This window comes from Quercus lobata, chromosome 1, assembly GCF_001633185.2.
Source record: "Quercus lobata isolate SW786 chromosome 1, ValleyOak3.0 Primary Assembly, whole genome shotgun sequence".
NCBI classification, from domain to species: domain Eukaryota; kingdom Viridiplantae; phylum Streptophyta; class Magnoliopsida; order Fagales; family Fagaceae; genus Quercus; species Quercus lobata.
In genome coordinates, this window is record NC_044904.1 from 24,172,865 (window position 1) to 24,193,143 (window position 20,279).

The 20,279-nt window shown below is 38.2% G+C and overlaps 3 protein-coding genes, 1 long non-coding RNA gene and 1 pseudogene across 5 annotated transcripts; all 5 read right to left on the bottom strand.

The window, feature by feature from the left end:
* Positions 1–815: 815 nt before the first annotated feature.
* LOC115951260 (B3 domain-containing protein At3g18960-like) lies at positions 816–2,939 on the bottom strand. The gene is made up of 4 exons (XM_031068447.1): positions 2,838–2,939; positions 1,558–1,942; positions 1,333–1,460; positions 816–1,097 (listed from the first exon to the last, which is right to left on the bottom strand). The coding sequence occupies exons 1-4, from the start codon at positions 2,937–2,939 to the stop codon at positions 816–818; spliced, it is 897 nt and encodes a 298-aa protein (XP_030924307.1).
* A 2,011-nt stretch (positions 2,940–4,950) lies between these two features.
* Positions 4,951–7,578, bottom strand: LOC115951270. Its single transcript, XM_031068458.1, has one exon. It carries the CDS (start codon positions 7,576–7,578, stop codon positions 4,951–4,953), a length of 2,628 nt encoding a protein of 875 aa, XP_030924318.1.
* Positions 7,579–11,103: 3,525 nt separating this feature from the next.
* LOC115962407 lies at positions 11,104–12,781 on the bottom strand. The gene is made up of 3 exons (XR_004085432.1): positions 12,677–12,781; positions 11,348–11,451; positions 11,104–11,193 (listed from the first exon to the last, which is right to left on the bottom strand). It is a non-coding gene; the product is annotated as an uncharacterized LOC115962407 (long non-coding RNA).
* Positions 12,782–12,859: 78 nt separating this feature from the next.
* Positions 12,860–20,035, bottom strand: LOC115984300 (protein MAIN-LIKE 2-like). 2 transcript variants are annotated; one of them, XM_031107281.1, is made up of 6 exons: positions 19,712–20,035; positions 19,456–19,543; positions 15,302–15,700; positions 13,471–14,155; positions 13,286–13,370; positions 12,860–13,157 (listed from the first exon to the last, which is right to left on the bottom strand). In XM_031107281.1, the coding sequence occupies exons 1-5, from the start codon at positions 19,987–19,989 to the stop codon at positions 13,321–13,323; spliced, it is 1,500 nt and encodes a 499-aa protein (XP_030963141.1). In that variant the 5' UTR covers positions 19,990–20,035; the 3' UTR covers positions 12,860–13,157; positions 13,286–13,320. The 2 variants fall into 2 exon arrangements, with proteins under 2 accessions (XP_030963141.1, XP_030963134.1); XM_031107274.1 differs by having other exon boundaries at positions 13,275–13,370.
* Positions 18,225–18,335, bottom strand: LOC115956093 (annotated as a pseudogene).
* Positions 20,036–20,279: the final 244 nt, after the last annotated feature.

Below are 20,279 nucleotides of genomic sequence, written 5' to 3' on the forward strand. Positions count from 1 at the left end.
GCATTGGAATAGTTCCATACAGTCCTCTTGGTCGTGGTTTTTTAGCTGGCAAAGGAGCCGTGGAAAATTTGGCTGCAAATAGCGTATTGGTACATATTTCACCAGTATTTTGTGTTATTCATTTGTAAGATACAAAGATTTTTCAGGAAACAATGATATTTTTCTTTGAGCAACAATTCATCAAGTTCATTGAATAAAACAGTACCTATTTTAGTCCTTGCAGTTTACAAGAAGTTCCAATTTCATCTATAACATTTGAAAAATTGCTACCAAGTGAAATTTTGAAAATTTAGCTATCAAGCTTTTCAATTTGCCACATTATATTGATTGACACAATTGATGGATTAACTTCTCACTTATTTTTTAAACATCTAAATTTGCAAACATCAAAAATAATGACTAAAAATTATTGCACATGGTGTTATTGTATTAAAGTGTTACAATATATACAAAACATACAACAATGTCATCTGAAAAGAACAAAATCCTATAGCAATAACAATGTTGACCCCCCTAAAATAAAATCCAAGAGTCGCCATTCAATGTAATATAATTGAATGACATGCAAAAAGGCCAAAATCCAAACAAAAGCGCAGAAAAAAATACAGCATCACATTCATTTTAAAATACATATGAAAGTTCATCATAGTAATTAAAAATTTTCCAAGAGTGAAACTCTAAACATCACAAAAGTACCCAATCAATAAAGTTGCAAACTGGGATGAACAAAATAGGGATGAATAGTAAAGTTGCAAAGTAAACACACTCTAAACATCACATAATATTATTCTGAATTAGACATCCACCCTAACCACTTAGTCTTGGCACTTGAAAATGTGGACGTTTAACACAACACCGTCCCTCATAATCAGCTCAAATACGCAAACATCTCCTACTTGCAAACTATTTTCCCTCACAAATGCAGACCAACCAGCTGATACGACACATGATGAACCCCCACTTCGTTCATAAATGTATAGCTTCACAGGCCATAATCGGTCCACAATCTGGAGCTTGACAGGGAGTATACTTGCTTTGGTGTAGTCCTTGGTAAACCCGTCTCTCGGTAAGTAGTTGATAATGTCTTGGGGTAAACTCTGTACAAGGAACAATAATAGATATTTAACAAATATATTCCAGCAACAAGTATCTAATTGATCTACATCTTTTCACCTAAAAACACAAATTTCAAAAAATCATTACCAACAAAATGTCCAACCACAAGTATCTAGTGTGACAATCTTTCTAATTGATCTATGAAAAATGATAGTTAATGGGAGTTGCATTTCTAAATTACAAAAATATTCCATTTTAGTGAAGCTAAAAGCTTACCGCACGATCCTTGCCATTAACGTAGGATGGACGCATGATAACAGTGAAAAGGGGATTTTCTGATTTAAAAGCATTGGCTATAACAAGATTTTTAGCTACACCACCGTCTTTCTTAGGATGGGCTGATCCTGAAAGAAGTTGAAAATATGAAGTCATGCACATAAAATTAATAGTAAACATGCTAAACAAATCAACCAGTTGCTTACAAAAGTGTAACATTCAAACCTGAACCCTCTCCCCTATAAAAGTGTTTGATGATTTCAACAGAGCTGTCATCACTCTCATCATCTTCGATCCTATGAACTTGGAGTTCGTCGTCTAAAGTATAGTCTATTTCTGTTGCAGTGGCATCAAATATGAGTACATCAAACTGTGAATTTCCTTCATATTTGAAAACCAGCAAGTGCCCCACGGCTACACCATGAGAGCTTGCAAATTTGGACCAACCATTTTGAAACCAAACCCCCCCAGCATGTTGTGTCAACTTGACTTTCCATTTTCTACCATTTGGAATAGTGAGAAAGGCCATATCTGACAGGTCCACTCCAAATTTCTGCGCGAACTTATCTGGAATCCTTTGTAAAAAGAATCTCCATAACATAAATGCAGGCTAGGGAAATAAACACATGCAATCAATCCTTATACACAATGCTAGAAAATAAAAGTTTGAATGATGGCAGAATACTTCTTAGTTACAGCCCCCCACCCCCACACAAAAAAGAAAAGAAAATCAAACAAAATAAAATAACAGCCCATGCAACATTGACGTTATATTTAATAGTTATAACCTCAATCTGTCATATTAAGGGCTCGATATTTGACAGTAACAAATCTTATGAATTTTGAAACCAAATTATACAACCTAATCTTATAACCAAAATAACCATCAACAGCTGTCAACATTTTACATTTCTCTGTTGTTGTTGAAATGTAAAAAATTTTGGGGAAATGTTGTATTTTGATAATGTGTCTGTGATTTGGTTTTGGGGTGTTGGGGAAACATTGAAGATGACCCACTTTTGTTTATGGGCAGGATTTGGATTTAGACGTACAAATTTTTGCCACTTAGCCACTTCATAAGTTTGTGAACTCTAAAAAACAAATGATAAAAAGAGTGAACGATTTCTGTATCCTAGTTTGATCCCAGGACACAGTTTCACAGTTTAAATTGAGTTATACATCTGTGGTGACCCTATAAGCCCTATCACATTTTCAAAAAAATGCCATCTGCTCTTGCTCTGTATTTATTTTTCCTCAATCTCTACCATGCGCTTATCCCTGTTTCATTTTTTGTTCATATAAAAGTGTTCGATGCAAAAGTACTCTGTTATGTGACTATGTTCTTCTTAAAGTGTAACCTACGTATTGCAAAATGAAAGTTTTTCTGACTACATGTAACAAATGTACATTTTTTCAAGAATCACAAATAAAGAAGATGAAGTGTACGAAGTGTATTAGCATATGATTTTCAGAGGAATCTAGTTTATAAATTTGAGCATACTTACAAGCTTTCCTTCCTGAACAGCATTCGGCAGAATAATCTTGAAAAAGTGTGGGGACCGATCAGCAGGACCATCGTCGTTGTCTCTCCGCCATTGAGAAGCCATTGTTCTGGTTCTCCAAACTTTCGCTGAGAAGAAGTTGAACAGTTGCTGCTTTGTACGTTTGAGCACTAAATAGTGGCCTGGTCATACACATAACCCGATTATTATGAAATCGAGTTCTGTGTACTGGGACTAAAAGGAGTCCATGCTGTGCGCAGTGTATCTCAGAGAAATCCATGTTGTGTGTGGTGGTTTGGAAGTAACTCAATATCCTGAACATCAGGTTAAAGTAGAATTACTCGATACTAGAGAAATCGAGTTACATGCGAATAACTCGCTTATACAGAAATCGAGTTAAGATATTTGGACTGGTCCGGAGGCAGTCCAAGAGGAATCTAACTGTAGACAATGTCTTCAACGTATCTCGAAGCTAGAGAAATCGAGTTCTTCTAAACGTAACTCGGTAATACGTAAATCGATTTACGTTGACTGGGCTTCCTGACCCAGCCCAGATAATTGGACTGGTCCAGAGGCAGTCCAAGAGGAATCTAAGTGTAGAAAATGGTCTTCAACGTATCTCGATTCTAAAGATATCGAGTTCTTCTCAACATAACTCGGTACTGAGTAAATCGAGTTACGTTGACCGGGCTTCCCCACCCAGCCCAGATAATTGGACTGGTCCAGAGGCAGTCCAAGAGGAATCTAACTGTAGACAATGGTCTTCAACGTATCTCGATGCTAAAGATATCGAGTTCTTTTCAACATAACTCGGTAATAACTAAATCGAGTTACGTTGACTAGCTTCCCGACCCAGCCCAGATATTTGGACTGGTCCAGAAGCAGTCCAAGAGGATTCTAAGTGTGCACAATGGTCTTCAACGTATCTCGAAGCTATAGATGGCGAGTTCTTCTCAACATAACTCGGTTATAAGGAAATCGAGTTACGTTGACTGGGCTCAAACACCCAGTCCAGCTATTTGGACTGGTCCAGATACAGTCCAAGAGGAATCTAACTGTGTAGAGTGCTCTCCAACATAACTCGGTACCCTATAAATCGAGTTATGTTCAACGTAACTCGGATCTAGAGAAATCGATTAACCCAGATACTTGAGAATTGAAAATGGATACAGTCGAAGGGGATTGAAAATGGACTGCAACGTAACTCGTTAACTGGGAAATCGAGTTTTATTTAGTATAACCTTTCTACTTGGAGTTTTGCTTGCGACTTGCACTGTTCACACCCATTCCGTATTGGCGTGCTTATTCATAGTAAAAGTGGACCTGCTGACAACCATGCTGTGAACAACAAGTCATCCATACAAATGCAGACCAACCACATCCATCAGTAACATTCCCCCATTTGTATTACGCGAATAAAAAAATCATCCATATATACAAGCTTATTTGTAAGTAAAGAGCCTCTATGCATTTAAATCAGTTGATGTACAAAAATAAAAAGTTCAATTTCTGCATTTTAAACATTCTTCACAATTGTAACTTGAAACTTGGACAGCATCCGCCAACAATGGTTTTAAGCAAACATGGAGTCATAGCATTTGAGTGACACCTTCTTTTTGTTCTCTTCAGAAGTTGCCTCCTTTCTGAGGAGTAGCCAACACAGAAATTAGTATACAACCCATGGTAATTAATAAATTGAATTGACAAATATAGAAGAGCATTCAGGCTTGCCTGCTTAAATGAGGAGCATCTACAGTTACACCTTGGCAACAATTACAAATCTGCAGCAAAACATATACAGTTAGGGAAATAGAGACCTCATGAATACTAGAATATGTACACCACAAACAATAAGATTGAAAGAACACCAAAACTGGGACAAAAGACTTGGAATGGTAATATGTAGGAGTTAAGACTAACTGCAACTACTGGAAGAAGTAATCACAAGATTGCCCAAAGTGGAGCTACATTTGATACAATGGTATTACTATCATGGTTCCGATCTACAAATTACTGCCCACATCTTAATTATAACTCATATAATGTAATATCTAAACATGTAAAGAAGAATAACTTATGATACCCCCTTGTTACTATGATTTGTAATTGTTACCTGCTACATAGCACCATGGCTTGTTGAAGCCACATTTCGAGTTGGACATGTACGACGGTTATGACCCTCTTGGTGACACAACCCACACTTCAACTTTGGTCCATTCTCAATCCACAATGAGGTTGGCAACTCCCTATCCTCGTCATCCATCTCATTACGGATTCTCGTGGACTTTGGCCGACCTTTCTCACGGATCAACCGCTGGTTTGGCATCACGGTTCTCCTTTCTGCTGGCTCCGGCCATTCTAACCTATCTTTTAGTGGTTGGAATATAGGCTCATAGCTGTGATACCGTTCTTCAAGGCGGTAGAAATGATGCATATACTCAGTGGCATCATGGTTGTGTTTGGCACAAACTGCTATCAAGTGGGAACAAGGGATCTTGTTTGCTTCCCATTTGCCGCACGTGCATGTCATGTCTATGAGGGAAACCCTATGGGTGTGATCTCCCCCGCCAGTGTTCAACAGTGAAGACTGTATCTCCACTGTATATAACCGTTGTTGCGCACTCATCCTTCTAACAATATGGAGCTTCACCTTCTCTTGATTTTCCTCGAACTTGTCATAGGCATATTTGCACCACACTTGCCCCTCTTCCAACTTCTCTAGGGTTTTGTTTCGACATTCGTCAAAGTATGAGTTCACCTTGTAAAATGTAAACTTCACCATTGCAGTTATGGGCAAGCTACGTGCGCCCTTAAGTACCCCATTGAAACACTCTGACAGGTTGGTTGTCATTGCCCCATATCGGTGCCCATGGTCATGTACAAGTGTCCACTTTTCTTGATTTACCTCCTTAAGATAGTCGTACGCAGCCGGGTTGACATTCTTGATGCAATCCATGGTGTTCTCAAACTTCCTAACTTGATTCGCAGTTGCTGCGTTCCATACCAAGTTCTTCAACGGCACACTATTGAAGTTAGTGTTAACATTGCTTACTAAATGGCGGAGGCAATACCGGTGATGTGTTAAGGGCGGTTGCAAGTAGCCCCTAGTGGTGTCATCGAAGCATGATTGTATCCCACGATGCCTGTCGGATATTATACACAAATTGGTGCGGTCTGTAACATAGGTCAACAGGCATGCCAAGAACCATCCCCATGTCTCCGTGCTCTCGCTTTCGACAACGGCAAATGCGAGTGGATAAACCTCGTTGTTACCATCTATTGCCATTGCTATCAACAGCTTTCCTTTGTACTTGCCATAGAGGTGCGTTGCATCTATGCTTATCACTGGCTTGCAATGCCTGAACCCTCTAATACACGGACCGAAAGCCCAAAACGCGGAGTTGAATATACAAGTCCCCGGGACATGGGGGTCACACTTTAATGTGGTCACAGTATCCGGATTTGCATCAGACAATGCAGCTAGAAATCGTGGCAATTCTGCGTACGACTTGTCAAAATCCCCGTAAATACGTGCAACTGCCTTCTGTTTGGCTTCCCAAACCTTGTACATAGTTACATCATGCCCATGCCTTGCATGCAACATACTACGCAAGTCCCTTACCTTTCGGGTTAGGTCTTCCCGTACATACTTCTCAAGTGCAATGGAGATGAACTTTGAATCCATCATCCGCCCATCAGTTGGTAGCTGGAGGGATGAGCAACTATGGGGACCCTTACATGTACTGATAACCCACATCCCGTGCTTCTTGCTGCAATTGGCCCGAATTGACCACAGACATGCCTCATTCTTACACCGCACTACCAGCCTATTGGTGTCAGACTTGATGACCTTGTATTGCTTATTATGCTCCACAGAGTAGAGGGTCAACACATATTGAACAGAGGCTTTATTCTTGAATAGCATCCCCCTTGCTGGGTGGTCACCTTTATGCCAACTTGTAAGATGTCCTGTACCCAATGCAGGTGATGGGTCATTAATATTGTCCCATGTGTTTGATGTGAACCATTCTGGGATAGGAACTATTGTAAGGCAATCCTCCTCGTTATTTTCGATCAGTGGTACATCTAAGACCTCCGCGTCGTCCACTGGTCCATCAGTATCAATGAACTCTTCATACACATCTCGGCTGGCATCAATATCAATTTCCCCGTCCATATCAGCTTGGACATGCTCATATGTGTGAGTAGACCCTCCCACATCATGTGTATTGGTGGCGCCCACCACTTTGGTGTTGTCCAAATGATCAACCGCACTACATGGTTGATTATTGTAGGAGAAAGGCGTGGCATAGGCAAAGGGAGGATGCACGTCAACCGACAATGAGTGTGGCTCTTCCACCCCACTGGCATGCTGTGAACTTGCACTACCATGGAACCCAACAGCCTCAACAGTTACATACAAGTCGGACGCTATGAACTGGGGGTTCCGCTTAATCACTGCCCACATCATGTCCACGTCAGCATCGCAACCCAACGGATTTGAGTTGTAGACAACCTGAGTACTCACAAGTATCTGGGGGGCACGGTACACAATGGATATCTTATGTGACTCCTTGTCCAACCGTAGAGCTTCCATTATCTTCCGGTGCATTTTTCTCAAGTGTGTTCCCCATTTCAACTCAATGAACTTCTGCTTCACTGACTCGCCTTTATAGGACAGCCCATGCAAGTCATGGAAATACTGTTCCCCATCATAGTAAACGTAGAAGCAGTGACGACCCATGCCAGACCTGGATAAGGACAATTAATTGTGGTTATCATGCAGAAGATAGGGGGTTATGTTAATGCAACAGTAATTAATCTTTTACAGATGCACTATGATGCTATCCTAATTATAGGTGTACACACTTGATTCGTTTGGACACAAACATTGGCCTTTTAGGGGAGACGTGCCACAACAAAGAATCAGGGTGTTTGTAATATCGCTTGGTAAGGATGCAATATGGAGTAGGAAAATGCAAACATGGTCAGCAAAACTTGTTCACCTCGCAGGCTTTCTTTTTCAGAACCCACACAGTAAAGCCTTTCAGAACTGAAAGAGCCATACAATTTAAACCTCAGTATACATTACACATCATTGTTAATATGTATGAATGAATGCATATGTCATCATATGAATTCACCGTACAATGTTTGTTTATATATATGTTTATTTAGAATGATTATATACATATTTCCCAAAAGAATTCTCAAAAATAATTATTATATACATTACTATATAAAACTCGACATATTTAGGAACAATATGTATACAATGTCACTATCACACACACACACACACACATAAGATTATTCTCAATAATGTCATAAGAGCACTGTTATCTAATTAATCGTTTTTTGGACAATTTTTTCCAGGATTTTCAATGTATTAACAGTTTTTGCAATTCCTAACAAAATGTTTCAAAAAATTGGTGCCCTAAGCACATACATTATATGTAAACATACCTATACATGTGTGTGTGTATATATATATATATATACATGTGATCATATATGGGTAGGTAGCTTTGTTTATATTTACATATATTTGCATATACATAGGGACATACATGTATATATATATATATATATGTGTGTGTGTGTGTATGTGTGTGTATATATATATACATATATTTGGGAATGCCACATATACATCTTATGATATGGGTAAGTACGTTTGTCTATATATACATATATCTATACATACATACATTTATGTATATATATACACACACATAATGTCAGAATGGTTGTAGAAAGCAATCCAAATTATAAGTTGTAATGTAAGTCAATCCATTTATAAGTAGTTATGTAAGTGAATATATACCTGTCAGGGAAGATATGCCAGAACAAAGAAGAAGGGGACCACAGCAACAGCACGCCTGGTGAGGATGCAATAATGACAAGGAAAATGGCAGAAGAGTTAGCAAACTTTGTTCACCTCATAGGCTTTCTTTTTCAGAGACCAGACAGTGAAGGTTTTCAACACAGATAGAGCCAGACACGTGCATGGATTCTGAAATGTGGGGAGGGGGACAACATGACTCGATATTAAGGAAATCGATTTTATATAAAACTCGATACCACATAAATCGAGTTACTGTTGACAAGACATATTGAAATGACGGCATTTCAGAAACTCGGTTAATAAGAAGTCGAGTTACATGTAACTCCGCATGCTATAACTCGATTTCTATAGAATCGAGTTTTAGCCCCATTTCCTCTACAAAAGCGCACTTCACACGTTAGAAGGTGCAACCACATTCTAGTGCAAAGAATTCCCACCATTGCGTGTTTGTAGAGCAGGATGGGACGAACCTATGTTGTGTTTAACGGTCGTGTTCCAGGCATATACGACAGTTGGCTAGATGCGAGTAGACAAGTTCATAAATTCCCAAACGCCAATCACAAATCATATAAAGATCGAAGGGAAGCCGAAGCTGCATACATGGAGTATTTGCATGGTAATGGTATGGGCGTGCATGGTGGTGCGTCTACATCGTGGGAAACTCCAAACATATCAACCTCAACTCCACCTAGCACTTCTCTAAGCGAAGGAACCAACTATGGCAGTGGAGACATTAGGAACACTTTGTTAAGGTATCAGTCGGAAGTTGCCATTGAGGAGCGTGACCATGCAAGGAGGATCGCAAGGTTGAGTGCAAACATGTTGAATGAAGTGGTGGCCCATGTTGTGGGGGATGATGAAGTTGATGCACCCACGAGACAACGTACGGATGCATGAATGCAAAAGTACGACTTCTTGTTGTGGTATTTAGTAAGATATGTATACTTGCAAGTAACTACTTTCGTGTGTGCTTTAAGTAGAAGTGTCGTCGTTTTCCAGTTATTTCACTGGCAGATATGTATATATGGAAAAATAACCTTATTATTTTTGTTTTTGGACTACTTTGGTCTTGTTCGGTCCATTATATCTACTTTGGTCTTATTCGGTCCACTGTGGTTTCTAGGAAAATCGGTGTATTACATTCTATTTACTCTATTTGATCCTATTCAGTCAACTTTGGTCGTACCCCGTCTATTTGGTTCACTGCAGTCCATTATTGTGTAGTTACAAAATACAAGATCAGCCTATACACAATGAGCCACGATTAACGAATGTACATGACGTCAAAAACAACAATGAATTGCATAACCTCTACATGAACGATTTGGAAATCCTCCTCGTTGGAGGATTCACTGCAATCCATACCAATCAAAGAAAATTCAAAGTTTAAAAAAGATAGGATTGGAATTATTCATACATAATAAATCGTCCAACATTAGAAAATTATCTAAATTCTTCAAGTCAATTCTGAAAATTTTAATAGCCACAATATAGAAAGTCCAGAACAAAATGACCATGAATAAAAATTGACACCAACCAACTAAAAAAACAAATAACACAGCTATATAAAGGTTCTTGAATCCCAAACACAGTAAATAAAACCCTAAAATTATGATGTACCTTGTAATATTATTCTGAATTAGAAAAAAAATGAACACTTAAAATTTCAAAGTTACGTAAAAAGTGAACATTACATGGAATACTACAGGTTTCAATAGATACATTACTATATCTTCCCTCTAGCTAGCTCCACTGGACAAAACAGGTTCATCTCTATGAGAGTGGTCTTGCCACTGCCAATTCTGCCAACAATACGTATTTTGTGCCCTTCCTCAAATGTGCAACTGATCCCCCTTAGAACAAGTGCATCAGCCTATATTTGATCTGTTTTATCAATGATATATAAAGCCATATTATAAAGCCAAATTTGAAGCAAATAACACAACTCTCAATCATGTGAAGATAAATACAAAACCAGTCAGATTGGTAATGAATGCCAAAGCATTAGTCCGCTTAGATAAAGTCCGGAAGAGCAACTTCAAATCAAGAATCAATCTTACTTCTGTCAAAAGTGCAAGCATTCCTTTCCCACCAAATACTCCACAGGAGACAAAGAGGGATCATCATGTCTAAATTTTTTAGCAATCAAACCATGTAAAGCACTAAACATATGAGGATTACCCATGTCAACAGTTTGGTCAATTAATCCATGTAGATCAGAAGTCTTTTTAAATGCTTCTTCCACTTCTAACTTATAGGAAGCTCAAAGAAAATATGTTTGATGATCACCAAACAGACATGTAAGAAGAAAATTTTACAGCATCGTTAGTTTGCAAAATCTACAATTATTTTCATTCCCATATGATTTCAACACATTGCAGATAAGGATATATATATATATATATATAAAGCACAATGAAGGCAAATAAATGGAAAAAATACCTGTATGCCCAACAAAAGTATGTGTACATTTGCTTCCTCTCCAAAGTTTTAAAGTTGTATCACTTGAACCTAAAATCATGATAGCATAAAAATGAACCCCATAAGTTCATAGTGAAAGACATAGTTGGATCTATGCATTCCAATCTGATGTAACCAGTTCCAACTACCAACAAAATCTAAAACAATATCTAGTAGAACAGTCATCTACTGAATCATATTATACCTGTAACAAGCTCGCCTGAAGGCAGCTTTATGAGTGCTTGGATTGCTGCCTTATGAGCCTCCCAGGATTCTGAAGGTTGGCCACTTCTCCAACGTCTTAATGTGCTGTAGTGAAGGAGACATTAGATACTAACCGAAAATTATTGAGAAAAATGCATATATCTTTGTAAGCATAGATAATAATTCAAACCCAAAAAACGGCAATACACAAACAATAAAAGTAACATTCAAACAGTATGCAAATTTTTTAAATACACATTTATTACAGGGGAAGGGGGGGTTCGAACCCTAAATGTCTCCGTCGAAAATACCAAGAAATACCATTTGACCTAAAAGTCATTGTAACCTCAATTTAACACCCATATACATATTATAAAGCCAACTTTGAAGCAAATAACTCAACTCTCAATCATGTGAAGATAAATACAAAACCAGTCAGATTGGTAATGAATTCCCGACGGTGGTTTTGTTTTCAACCTTGCATATCAGATTTTCCACCGTGCAAATCAAACCACCAATCTTGAGGCCAACTAAACCACTTTCTTGAATTACATAAATGTAAAATCAAACACATATCATCATATAAGTATCTCTCAAAACTACAAACAAAATTCAACAAAACAAGCCTATCGTGCAAATGCAATAATTATAGGAGTGTGCTCTGATGGTGTGAGTAACCATCGTACAACACTAAGAGTGAGCAGCTTTAAATCCTATTACTTTTCCAACCAGAATAGAAAACACACTCAATTACTTTTTAATTTTTTAACGGATACCATGCCCTCAAGATAATCATTAGGCTGTTTCATTCTGAGTTCAAGCAATGAACGCCTCCATCATTTCATTAAAGCAAATGATGGAGAAGATTTGATTCATTGGCCAATGACACACACAACATATATATATATATATACTGAAAATCATAAAATAAGAAGGGTAATTGATGAAAAAATCAATAATCAAATAAATGTTTCTCATTGGGTTCCCAAATTGCTACCAAAATGAAAAGCTAATATATACAATGATAAATAACAATTACAAACCCCAAGAAGCGAAAGGAACAAAACATGCACACATAACTAAGATTTTTGCCGTTTTCAGCTTTGGGTAAGTTATATTGTGAGCTGCTCTAGAACTCAAAAAAAAAAAAATATAAATTCTATTCTCCAAAGTTCCTAGTAACGAACTTGTAATCAAATGTACACAGATCTAATCATTCTAGAGAGGAGGGGATTTAAAGGAGATTAAAAATAAGAAAATGGGAAGGAGGATGTACCAATCTAGGAATTTTAGGGAAGGCGAATCAGAAAATTAGGAGAGAGACACATACCTAGCCAAGCATTGTAGAGACTCGGATAAATGATTTGCTACAAAGGAGTTGGTTCTGCCATTGATCCGCATAAACTTCGTCATCAAACTCTTTTACAGAAAGTATCAAATTACTTCTTCTTGCTTATCAACAATACCACACATTTGTTTCTCACAAAAAGAAAAAAAATAAAAAAACAAATTACTCTCTTACAACCCACTTTACTGTAGCTAACAACATACAAAAACACAAGAAAGTTTGGCTTCAAATGAATACCAATCCAGACATTTGTCAAATTGCAATCAAAACTCCAAGTGCAGAAAAACTTCCTAATACATCAATAAATACAATACGCCTTATGGGTTTTCTCCAAAATATCAATTTCTTGACAACAAACACATTGACAGCCAGTATTCTCCCCAAGCAATGATCCAGAAATAGATGCACAGCCACCAAGATTCTCCCCAATTAGTAGAACATTTTGCATGCTTATTCCAGTCACCTATACACATGAAGAATAAGCACACAAGGACAATCCGGCTCAATGGCCTTTTCATGTCCACCATTGCAGTTAGGTCTAAAAAAAAAATACGACTTTAGAAGAAAAGTGAAACGTAACTATGCAGTCACCTATAGGCAGGAAGTATAAGCATACACTAAGGCATTTAATGATCTTTTCGTTTCCGCCCATATGCCCTGACAGGTCTAATCTTACCTGTTTCATCAGACACAACAGCATAATTAAATTAACATAATCAATCAAATGCACAGTACAAGTAGCTCAAGAAGATGGGAAGTGTAGACGAAGTACATACCATCACCGGTCCCGCAATCGGGAGCATGCGCACGCGGGCGTCGCGATCTCCGCAAAGCCTCCACCGGCTCAATGTCCTCAGCCGGTATCTGCTCAATCTGTACAGCCTCTCCGTGGGGGGTTTGAGATGGAGCTGACATGGTGGGGTCCACATGCACTAGAGGTGGGGTGGGCATGCCTGGTGTGGGGACAAATATGCATCCACCATCATGGGCAGATCCACTGAAAACTGGGGGCGACATACGAGGAGGGCCCTCAAAGTCCGTGCTAGCACCATGGGATGTAGTGTGGGCTGGAACAGTGCCCTGATGATCGACGCTATGGGATGGCCCAGCACCATCGCCAGGCGTGCATCGCGGTGTCCTGCCGTCGTCATCAGACAGTACCCAATCAGTGCCAAGCCATGCCTCTTCTGCACCCGACTCATTCCCTTCCTCGTAGATGGGAGCCGACTCGGTCGTACGGCTGCGACCAGCTTGACCACCTCCACGATGTCCACCCCCACGAGACCCACCACGTTGCCCGCCACGAACTGGGGCCTGTGTATCAATGTCAACTGCTTCTGCAAGCGCATTCGCCAATTTAAGTCGGCCTAGCTCCTCCACAAGCTCTAGTGTAAATGTAAGGTCAGTGTGCATGTCAGAACCTTCATCGCACCTCTGTATAGACCTAATCATCGTCCGAACCTACAAAACAAGGGCGTCATAAAAGCAAGAACGCAAGTATGATGCAAAACTTGGATAAATCTGTTCCAAAATCAAAAGAAAAAGTAGCAAACATAGCTAATGAAATCCTTATATTACTTATAATTATGAAGCATCTTTAAAAAGACAGTGTATAAAAATAGGGGTTGGCCCCCCCTGTGCAAAAATTTATAGTTCCAACCCAACACTCAGGAATTTTCAGTTTCCTGTTATGTTTATCGCTATGCAATCTAAACATTGAGATAATACTTCTAAAAAACACGTATAGTTGGTTGTACATAAGTTCAATCTTAGCATAAGTGAAAATATCAGAATTTCACTTCTGTATCTAGGCTTCACCAGATTTACAACTCCATTAATATCACATTGCAATCAGGACACATATTTTGAAGTTATTATTTCCTAACGTACACGCCCAAATCAAATGAATTGAAAATATCAAACGCGAGCTTCAAGTTTCAATTAAGGGAAGTACCAAAAACTTAGAACATATATCATACTTGAATCTAGTATAAATGCACATCTCCTTGCTGCATACTTGCAAGATTTTAAATGACCTTTAAGCTGTTGGGAATTGCATTCTACCAACAGTTTAGTAAGGGACTTCCCAATCCTAGAGGTAATATCTATCAAGGAATATGTAATACATTAATCAGTCCTGGAGGAAAGGCTATCTAAACTATCATGAAATGTGAATTTATCACTACTACACAGAGTTGCACCGTCCATTTTAAAGTACAAGCCAACCAAAAACAAAAAAAAAATAAACAAAAAATAAAATAAAATACAATAAAACCCAACCCAACCCACCCTTTTTAAAAGTTGAATGTAATTATATGAACAAAGGTGTGGTCATCATTAGTCATTGCCCATTAACCATTCCTCATGCAAACAAATTGGATCAAGACAAATTCAGTTTGTTATGAACAACTTAAATCATGCAGTATTTTGACTTTAAAACATAATGACATGTCATGCAGTATTTTTTGACTTTAAAACAAAATGACAGAGAAACTTATAGAGATGTAACAACGATAATTATTGTGGACTTTTGCATGCATGATAAAGCTGCTGAGGATATTTAATCCAACAATGGTTTCATCCATAAAATAGGAATTGTTGCCTCACCATGAGTTCCCAATACGCAGACTCTGGTGTTATGTACCGCCTTGTGTGGCGATTGTACCACATCATGTACTCAACGAGATACGTATCATCATCGTCTAGGAGATCGGACCCGCGAACTACATTCACTCGGTTGGCCCATTGCCGAATAAAGGGATCATGTTCTACCTCCCAGTTCTTCTCCCATTTACCCTGAAGGGATATCTTGTGAAGGGTAGTCGACGTATCCACGACACTTGGAACTGGTTGCTTCATCCCAAACTGACGGAGGACTCGCTCAGGATGATGCCACTCCACTATCCAAAAGAATATCAACGGCACCTCGGCCCTCCAAATATGCTGCCCAGCAGTGCAATACGCAGGTAGGGAGCCTAGCGTATGCGTGTACGGCTCCCATACAATCTGCATAAGTGGATTATGTTTGTGATAGTGAGACATCATACTAATTTAACATTATGTTTGTGATATGTAATATGCAAAGCATGGAATTTCTTGCTTCTAGTCGTACACAAAATCTTCAGGGATTATTGGGCAGAAAGTAAAAGAACAACAAAATTGACCTGCAAAAAATATTAAAAGATCTAGGTTGTTCATGTCCACCATTTTCAGCCCCATGTTCATATGCTGGACAGGGTTCAAAGCTAACTGACACCATCAAATACTAGGGTTTTCAATCTGAACCAAACTTAGAGGAGGGTACTAGAGCATCCTTATGGCTGTAAGATGAATCCAAGTTGATGATTTCGCAAAATCTTTTTATCGTAATAGAAATATTGTGCTACATTAATTGCATTAGTCATTAACAATGTTTCAATGAATGAGAACAAAATTTGCTCTTGAAGCTATAAAAAATATGGAGGGAAGACATATATAAGGTCTACTGAAGACATTGCATTTCAAGTAGCACTTTATATTGCAAGAAATGGAAGCTATGTAAATTATTACATGGTATAATCCTCATCAAATACTGTTATTATATTTCTATGTAAATATATATTTCTTATAAATTTTAGTGTTGGAAATTACGTAAGCCTTTTAGTTATCTCAAACTAATCATGTCAATGTCTAAAATTACATTCCTCTTGAAGAATATGGTGAGTAGCATATTTTGCACGCTTCTAAAATTATATGAATAAAGTACTCGTTAATAATCCATAGCTTTTAATAATTTTAGGACTATTAAGGCAGCTAAAGTGGGGACAACTTCAGGAGTTGCATGCTGCAATTAAATTGTGCTCTCCAACTTTGGTGCAAGGAGCACGAACTAACTTTTCATTTAGGTCAACAACAAGAGGTAATGTGTCAAGCGTCTTTATGTTTTCTCATATATCACTGATTAACAATTATTTGTTTCTTTAAACTTAGGCCATTGTTTTCCAAGAAGACAATCGAGGCTGTGCATATTCAAAATATACCACTTGAATACGTAAATCGAAGTCAAACAGTATTCTACTAGACTGTAAAAATATAACCTTCAATTCAGCAAAGGTAATTTATAACTTACAATGTAACAATGTTTTTTGCATCACAATAACAATGTTTGTAATCTTGGATACCCCTATGTTAGAAGAAGAAATACTAAATTGTCTACTTATTAGGCAGAGCAATAACTATGGTTTTAAGCTCATAACATTTTATTAATTAATTACAAACTGTACAAGCTTAATTACAAACCGTACAAGCTTAAATTTTATTTGTTTAATCAAATTTGTAGCATATATTGAGACTATATGCAAAAACAACCGACTAAAGTAGAGCGTGATAGTAAGAACAAGCAATTGTACATATGAAACTTCTAGCCAAGAGAGTTCGATCGTACCTATGAAACTTATATCTATGCCCAAATGGAGCTCACACACTAAAACCACCTGCAGCACCAGTGGCACCAATGAATTGTAAAGAGCTTAGATTGACATTGACTACCTATGAAAACACCATCAACTAGAACATCCCAAACGGATGTTTAGATAACATAAAAGTTTATATTAACCTTAGATGGTCACTTAATACTAAATATTGCTATGTTCTGTCACAGGGGTAGTGAAATGCATAAACTCCAAACATTAGTAAGTTTTTGAAGGCAAAGCAACAATTGAGACTATCTTCGGTGCTCACTCTGGCATCCTAAACAACCCCAAATCTCACAAAGGGTTTAACCTATACCCTGGACTCTCGAGTTCCTAGTGGGGGGGCACTAATGGCTTTGTATTTTGGAAATTTCACAGTGTGGACCCAAGCAATGACAACCATCCAGCATTGGACAAGGACAAGCTATGGCAATGGCTTAGCCTATGGTCACTCTATGACATTCAAGGCAGAGTAACTCCATCCTTTAGTTTGCTTAATTTCAAATTTCAATGAAAGCCAGAGAAGTGATCATGTGTTTTACGGGCCAATGATCAATAATGTCATCATTCCCTCTGTTTTTGTACTTAGGCCGAAAATGCAAATTGGGGTTATATTTTTGCTCTCATGTCATGATTACACAATAATTAGATAAAATTTTCGTAGTTTAACATTTGCAGCTTTCCCAACGTTTTAAATTTAAAGAATTTTATCATTTTATGAGATTTAACAGCCAACTATATTACAACAGTGAAGAGAAGCTCTAACTCAGCAAATGTAATTCAACGAAAATCTGGAATATAATTGTGGTAATATCTAAGTCAACCACCAAAACTATAGCGAATCCAGAAGGTGTGAAATATTAATAAGCTTCAACAGTTCTAAAAAAAAATTATATTTTAAAGCTTTAATATTGAAGTATAACAACTATCAAAGATTCAAACTCTCTCTAAAATAATTATGAGCACAAGTCTGGGCTAACCAGTTGAGCAAGACTCCAAAACGCATGTAAAGAAGCAGAAAGTGCAAAAACAACGAAGAAGACAGTGAAGCAGAATTCACGCAAGGATTAGGGAAAGAAAAAAATTTGGACCATTTCTCGATTTATGCGTGTCATCCTTGCGCAGGGGCCATGCGTTTTGAAAATATCATTTGTATTCTAATATGCCTTGATTCCCTTGTTCTGAAAAGACCCATATTTGTCAAGTTTATAGTAGGAAATTTGTTGTTTAGAATTTAATTGATATCTTCTGCATTTACAATCATTCGCCTTATATAAAGTCTTAAGAAATATTGTTTTGAAATTTTTTAGTTCATTTTCATAGCAGGCTAAAAGTTCTATTTTCTCGTGTTAAATAGGTTGAAACGGTGTATAATGACATAATCAGAAAATGAACACAAACTTTTGATTCAGTTAGTAGCTGGAAAGAATTTAAAGATGTCATCGTCAGTTTCGAAGATGCATCATTAAAATCAAATGAATTACTTGAGCACACAAATACAACCAAAGACAAATCTGATTATCTTTGGTATACTCTTAGGTAAATTCATTTCTCATTGAATTATAACCAATTACATAATCCAATATGTGCGTCTTCTCTTCATTGCATCAGCTTAATGACATTTGTAACAATTGGTGGAGTTTTTGTTTTTTGGTTGCAACACAAGTTTGAACTCACTGTCTTGCACTAAACCAAGACTTCATGCTCAATCTTTTGCGCATGTTGCACATGCTTCAAACATCTTGGAAAAGGGACAATTTATTCTGTGTTTTTTTTTTTTCTTTTTTCGGTGTAAATCACAAACGTTTCCGTACATAATGAAGAATATAGCCAAATTCTACTTTATATATATATGACTAAATTTATATATAACTCATTGATTTAACCCAACTTAACTTGAGTCATGTGAGTTGGGTTGCATTGGAAAAAACCCTTCAATCCAACCCAATTTGGAAAGAACCCTTTGATTTAACATTCAAGAATTTTTTACTTTTGTTTTACTTTATGTAAGGACGAGCAAGTATTCATGCAGGTGCTACAAATGGAAGTTCTAATGTGAAGTACTTCACGATGGACATTCCAATTGAGTTAAATGATGGGATGGAAATCCAAGTATCAAACAAAATGATGGGATGGTATTATGAAATCAACTCATTCCTACAACAATCCAAGAATTCAAAATAAAATAAAAATTGAGGGAAATGAAAATAAAAGCATGTGCGGTGCATTTGAGGGAAACGTGCTCGGCCCGTAGTCATAAGAATTGAGGGAAACGTGGTCATAAGAATTCAAACTAAATTAACCGAATACCTGCTCGGCCCGTAGTGTAGCCAGTGACGCCCGGTACGCAGCAAGGACGTGTGTGGCATGCTCTGCGGTGCATTTTGGCCCGCTCCACCTACCAAACATGGGGTACAAATGCTCATTACTGAACCTTACATTTAACAAACTTTGCTTTTATATTTCACATCCATATACTAAGCATTGATAAGTTTCTTTTGTTTGTTAGTTTGGCATATTTTTAATTATATGAAAGAGACAAATAACGAGAACTCAATGAACGTACCTAATGGCAAGGGGCCCTGAGTGCACTGGCGGTAGAGGCGGCCTCACAACAGGGCATAATTGTGGGAACCTTGAATAGGCCCATAGCTGCACCAACAAGAGTGCTCCTCCAATCTGCATCGCATCCTTCTTCGATGCACCACAAAGTTGCCTATACAGCCAGGCCAATGCTGCACTACCCCAGCTATACCGTCTCGCATTGCTGACTGGGTTGAGCAACTGCAGAGGCACCAGTGAGACCCGGTCCGCAGACCTGTCCATGAACAAGAGGGCCCCCATCCGTACAAGTAGGTGGTAGCGGGCATGTTGCTGCACGACTTCGTCAGCAGCGTCTGCAGCTAAGGGATCGGCAAACTGTGCATCAAGCCAGGTGTATCTTATCCTCGCCCCAGCAAGGGTAGACTTGTTTGAGTTTGGTATCGGGGGTGGAGGTTTATGGCCCAACAACTGTTCGCACAGCTGACTCCATTGGTAGTCTGTCTTCCCAGTGACAGGCAACCCATCCACCGGAAGCCCCAGCATCACCTCCATATCTTGCAAGGTGATACCCATTTCTCCATGGGGTAAGT

What these genes read in the sequence shown, in the direction of transcription:
- LOC115951270 (XM_031068458.1), bottom strand. Translation starts at nt 7,578, where the DNA reads ATGGGTCGTCACTGCTTCTACGTTTACTATGATGGGGAACAGTATTTC.
- LOC115951260 (XM_031068447.1), bottom strand. Translation starts at nt 2,939, where the DNA reads ATGGCTTCTCAATGGCGGAGAGACAACGACGATGGTCCTGCTGATCGG. An exon ending in CTGTTCAGGAAGGAAAGCTT is followed by an intron (nt 1,943 to 2,837) that starts GTAAGTATGCTC and finishes TTATTTCCCTAG; the next exon opens with CCTGCATTTATGTTATGGAG. An exon ending in TTATAGGGGAGAGGGTTCAG is followed by an intron (nt 1,461 to 1,557) that starts GTTTGAATGTTA and finishes AACTTCTTTCAG; the next exon opens with GATCAGCCCATCCTAAGAAA.
- LOC115984300 (XM_031107281.1), bottom strand. Translation starts at nt 19,989, where the DNA reads ATGGGGGCCCTCTTGTTCATGGACAGGTCTGCGGACCGGGTCTCACTG. An exon ending in TCAGGGCCCCTTGCCATTAG is followed by an intron (nt 19,544 to 19,711) that starts GTACGTTCATTG and finishes CATGTTTGGTAG; the next exon opens with GTGGAGCGGGCCAAAATGCA. An exon ending in CTGCGTATTGGGAACTCATG is followed by an intron (nt 14,156 to 15,301) that starts GTGAGGCAACAA and finishes CTTGTTTTGTAG; the next exon opens with GTTCGGACGATGATTAGGTC.